This window comes from Coregonus clupeaformis, chromosome 9 (genome assembly GCF_020615455.1).
Source record: "Coregonus clupeaformis isolate EN_2021a chromosome 9, ASM2061545v1, whole genome shotgun sequence".
Taxonomy (NCBI): domain Eukaryota; kingdom Metazoa; phylum Chordata; class Actinopteri; order Salmoniformes; family Salmonidae; genus Coregonus; species Coregonus clupeaformis.
In genome coordinates, this window is record NC_059200.1 from 5,806,929 (window position 1) to 5,812,408 (window position 5,480).

At 41.5% G+C, this 5,480-nt stretch overlaps 2 protein-coding genes across 2 annotated transcripts; one reads left to right on the plus strand and one right to left on the minus strand.

Moving 5' to 3' along the window:
* Positions 1–363: 363 nt before the first annotated feature.
* On the minus strand, positions 364–3,388 carry LOC121573614 (chromatin complexes subunit BAP18). Its single transcript, XM_041885722.2, has 6 exons — positions 3,103–3,388; positions 2,629–2,723; positions 2,424–2,525; positions 1,901–2,130; positions 1,542–1,646; positions 364–1,388 (listed from the first exon to the last, which is right to left on the minus strand). Exons 1-6 carry the CDS (start codon positions 3,121–3,123, stop codon positions 1,324–1,326), a joined length of 618 nt encoding a protein of 205 aa, XP_041741656.1. The 5' UTR covers positions 3,124–3,388; the 3' UTR covers positions 364–1,323.
* Positions 3,389–3,428: 40 nt separating this feature from the next.
* Positions 3,429–5,146, plus strand: rnasekb (ribonuclease, RNase K b). The gene is made up of 3 exons (XM_041885723.1): positions 3,429–3,634; positions 4,113–4,195; positions 4,363–5,146. The coding sequence occupies exons 1-3, from the start codon at positions 3,557–3,559 to the stop codon at positions 4,505–4,507; spliced, it is 306 nt and encodes a 101-aa protein (XP_041741657.1). The 5' UTR covers positions 3,429–3,556; the 3' UTR covers positions 4,508–5,146.
* Positions 5,147–5,480: the final 334 nt, after the last annotated feature.

Sequence of the window (5,480 nt, forward strand, 5' to 3'; positions counted from 1 at the left end):
TTGAGAATAGTCTACATAAAGAGAAGATTGTATTTTTATGGAACTTTTAAGAGTGAGAGAAACTATATTAATTCCCTCTGAGTAGCCTTTCTCATGCCTGTAAAGTTGACACAAAATGTGTCTAGTTTTAGGGGGGGATAATGTACACCTTTTAAATATATATGAATAAAGTCATGATAATAAAAGTCACTGTATTATATCAGAAAACCTGTGGACTTTCTTTGTCTCCATAGATCATTTGATATGGTTACCTGTCCATTTCTGCAAGCTTTTTAAAAATAATCACCTTAGATAGCTGCTACCCTCTGTATCACATCATTCTACAAGCACAGTGAAACAGAGACGTAAAAAAATGAGACGTAAAAAAATAGATTAACATTTTACTAAACAACAACATAAAAAGGAATCATGTCATGCACAACCATTGTTTGAACAAAATTAAATAATACTTGGCTAGCGTATATCTTGTCTTTATAAATATATCAACCCGTGGTACACAACATGTACACTCACTCCATTACATGATGGACATGAGGAGCGTATTCATTACGGAAACCGTTTACCATTTAAGAACCAAACGGAAGTAAACAGAGCAAAATAAGAGTTTCTATTGGACTGATTCCGGTAGGTCCCTCCCGTTTCATTTTGTTTGCTTGCTTAAAAAAATAAAATAAAAAATTGCAACAATTGGCCTAATGAATATGCCCGACGGCTGCATTCAGTACAAGAAAATACTTACTGCAACGCTCAATTCAACAGAAACTGTGCTGTTCTGAACAACCAGTTGAAAAAACGGGGAGGGGTTGGGTTGTGGAACACTCTGCTGCCCTTTAAATACTCACTCATTGCTTCAAGCCACACCCACCAAACTCACCTCAGTCTGTTCAAGAACGTGTTTGGGAAACGTGTCGTTCAGTACAACCCGTTCTGCAACGTAGCAAACGTATAATCAAACTGAACGCACCCCTGCACTGCAACACCTCACTTCTCTGGAGATTATGGACATTCATGTTCAGCCACAATACAGTACTTGTAAAATTAGCAGTGCAAATAAATGATAACATTTTACAATAAAAAAAGCTACAAAACACACAAAAACTAGGTTTTCTTCACAGAGTGAAATGGAAGGGTTCCTCTGTAGAAATGCCCCAGACTGAATAGGGAAGCACTTGATTGGGAGGCGGGGCTGTTCATAAAAATATTAAAATGCATCTGCTAAAATCTGTCCAAAAAAGCTCTATAACAAGGATACTAACTGTAATCTGCTTTCTGGTGATAGAGGGACCCAGTGTTTCCAACCCACGGGTACAGTGGGGCTAGAGGTCAGCGAGACAGGAGGGGCAAGTCACTGGAGTTCATAATGAGGCTGGAGTCCAGGTTGAGGCTCTCTGGGAAAACAAGATGAGCCACACATATTTAAAACAGAGAACAGATGAAGCCAACTATCTTTTCAGCTAAATACAGCTGAAGACTTCAGCATAACGCCACAATGTGAACCATGTTGATTGAGAGCCAGTGATGGAGCTGATATTATTATTCACCTTGATCAAAGTTGAGCTTCTTGGTGTTGGATCCATCTCCCAGTCCCTCAATGTCCACCAGGTCACTGTTAACATCCAAGTCATTCAGAGCACTGAGCGTCACATCTACACACGGACAGAGAACACACACAGACAGGGAAAACATGTAATATGTTAGTAAAATTGCACATTCAAAGTAGCCAATGCTTGGAGTAAATGCATCAGAAGTATCGATTCGAAAAGGGTTCAAGTCATTTCCACAAAAATGTCTTGGTCTTTTGACTATGGATGAAAATCTAGTCTACTAAATTCTGTATACAAGCCATACTCATCACACAATCCCTGCCCCTTGAGGTAAAGGCCTGTATCATTCCACTCACCTGCTGTTTTCTGTTTCTTGATGGCTGGGGGCATAGGGGAGGGGCTCTGAAGCCCTGTTGTCAAGACAACCTGTGAGGTGGGCACAGCGATGACTGTGGGAGCCACGGGTGCTGGTGCAGCTGCAATGGTGACCGTGGTCTTCTTGGTGGTCTTTTTGGGGGAGTCGGAGGAGAGGGGCATCCTGCTGTCCTCATACAGTTTCCTCTTCACTGTTGTCTTTATCTGGGCTCTGCATTAAACATAGGAGAGGCAACAGATTGGTAATGTGGTTTTCATACAAGTTGACACACAGGATGTATACATTGTAAACTAGATAATTAGCCAACAGCGCTATCAACCCCACCAGATGTCTTCTTTAGAAAGAAGGCAGTAAAGATGAAAGATCAATGGATGAAAGCGTGGTAAAAGACAGGTAAGAGTGGGTGCAGTATGATAAGAGATAGAGAGGGAGAAAGAGAGTGAAAGTGTGGCAGGATAGAACAAATGTGGATGGCAAGAGAAAGGGGACAGAAGGGTCCTCACACAGTGCGCTCCTTAATCACAGAGCTGATGCTGTTCAGATCATCACCGAAGCGCCGCACAGCTGAACGCAGCATCTCGATCTCTGTCTCTGTCCATTTGGCTCTGGGGAGAGGGGCATAGTAATGGGAAGAGGGGGAGAAGTACAGAGAATACACCTTAATCCCCATATTTGTGTGTGTGTGTGTCTGTGAGTGTATACACTCACCCTGCAGGGCTAGAGTCAGCTACTGGATGCAGCTGCATGGTAAGCTCACCCAGCTTGGTGAAGGCAGCTCCTGCGGCTGAGAAGATCTCTCCCACCTGTAACAGAAATTGAGACATGGAAAATTGTAACTTTATATCAATAGTACTGCATTAGCTTAGGGTCATATGACTAATGCACACCATCATGGTGCAGAATGGTTAACTAGTAAATCTGTTGATGTGCCCGTGAGCAAGGCACTTAACCCTAATTGCTCCAGGGTCGCCGTTGTGGCTGACCCTGGTCACCGTGACCCCACTCTCCGAGGGTGTCTCAGGTAGAGTTGGGATATGAGATAAAAATAACTTTTCAATTTCACACATGCATATAATACAAACTTGTACATGAAATAGGACAAATATAAGCACTCACCAAATTATTATTAGTAGTAGTAAAATAGAGCAGCACTGTTTAAGATCTTTCTTAGACAGTTCTTACCTTTGTAGAGGCGGAAGTCATTTTGGGCTGACTCCACTTGGATAGCCAGCTAACTTAGCTAGCTTGCTATCCCACTCAACAACAATAGCTTAGGAAGCTAAAGTTAGCAAGGAGGTAGCTATCTACCATAGAAGGCAGCAAATTTAGCGTTTCAACAATTAACACGACAGACTAAGTCACATAGACTAATAACGTTACAAAGTGTAACTTTGTCGTTCGCAAATTACATTTAGCTATTTCAAAAATATTTGCTAGTTATAGTTAGCGTTGCTGATTGTCGTCGCGCGAGAGTCGAGAAAGGAGAAGGCGGGGCGTAACTGAGTACTTCCACCGAATGAATCGAGTGTCGGCTGATGGAGGTTAGGGTGACGCTCGTCCTTTGAGAAAAGAAAACGACTGTTTTAGATTAGTGTATCGAAATTCTATATTTTGGTAGGAAAGATCAACTAGAAGAATGCCATCTCTTTTATTCTGCGGTCCGAAAATGGCCGCCTGTGGAATAGTGATCAGCATATGGGGAGTCATCATGTTGGTAAGGATTAGCTAGCTGGCTAACGTTAGCGTTACAGACGGTACGGTACTAGTTCCCAACCAAAGCTTGCACGTAAAATATCTGCTAACATGTTAGCTAGCTAGGTGTCAAGATTTCCCACCTTTCAATATCAATCAACAATCATATTTGATAAGACACCTGTGGCTGATTGTGGGCTAAAGTAACTTGCCTTTTCTAGAATCTGATCATTATAGCTAGAAAAATTGTTTACAGTCTGGTGTTGCTAGAACATCTCTTCTTGACTAACTGTAGGGGTATGCTAGATATAGCAGTTGAATTAATTGGCTGATGTTTGATGACAGATTGTGTGACTGAACTTGTCAATCGACCCTGTATGCACAGGATGTCTCGAATGTCTCTACTGACTGGGCCCTAATTGGCCCTGTAATCCAAACACTCTCAGACTACACTGAATGTGAATAATGCAATACATATGTATCCTCTTTTTGTATTGCAGGTGATGTTGGGGATCTTCTTCAGTGCAAAGTCTGCTGTGCTGATTGAGGATGTGCCCTTCACTGAGGAGGACATCCGCAATGAGTAAGTGGTGTGAAGAAAAGGGACCATTAGACCCTTTAAAATGAACTGAGTTTGACTACTAGTTTAGATCCCCTTTGAATTCCCCCTTGGTAAACCATCCCATGTTGCCTTGCTTGGGTTGTTTTCCCCAAACTCATCTGTTTCGCTCATCTCTCTCTGCCCCACAGTAAGAACCCACCGGGAACCATCTATGGACTCTACAACCAGGTGGGCATCAACTGCTTCATTGCAGCAGCCATCTATGTTGCAGTGGGGGCGGTGTCACTCTGCCAGGTCAGACTCAACAAGCGGCAGGAGTACATGGTGACATAAATTCCCCTGCAGCATCAGAAGATTATACACACACACTCTATTTCAAGTTCTCAAGGGAAGCAACCTTATAAAAAGCTATTTATAGAGTAAAACATTCAACATAAGTCCTCTCTGTTATGCTATTGATTGAAATGTTATCATTCTTTGTATTTGCATACAACTATTTATTGAATTGACCAAAACTGTAACCCAGCAATGCTAACTGACAATATTGATAATGATAAATAAAAATGTAAATCTTGTTCCCCTCAAGGACCAAACATTACATTCATGCTAGATAACGCACCACAAATTCCTAGATGCAACAGACCACTACAGTTACAGAAATCTGTAATTATCTCCTCTTTCAGTCTGAATTCACAGCAAATTGATAGATGGTCAGTGTCTGTCAGGCAAATCAAGAGATATGTAAAAAATGGTTAAATACATTTTGTGTTTGTGCACAGTTTATTGTGTTTATTTATGTGCTGTTGTGAATTGTACACTGTAAAAATATAGTTGCTGGATTCAGTCCATATCGCAGAAGATCTGTGTTAAAATGTAAAGATAATTTCCGATTGAGCCGACATATGCAGCGTCAGAGATACTTTTGAGGAGATGGGAAACTCCATTTGAGTCGTAACCATTGTGTAAAAGTAGCATAAATGTTGTGAACAAGAAGTACAACATTACACATATTCAGAGATGTGAGATAATTAACTTGTTCTCTGTACAGGGTCCCCTGTAGCTCAGTTGGTAGAGCATGGCGCTTGCAACGCCAGGGTTGTGGGTTCGTTTCCCACAGGGGGCCAGTATGGAAAATGTATGCACTCACTAACTGTAAGTCACTCTGGATAAGAGCGTCTGCTAAATGACTAAAATGTAATGTAAAATGTTCTCTGTAATGTCGTACAGCTTTGGAATCGTGACATTACAAACTTTCTAGTAAAATAGGCCGGTTTCTCAACTCATGCGGTGTTCAAAACAACTGGGT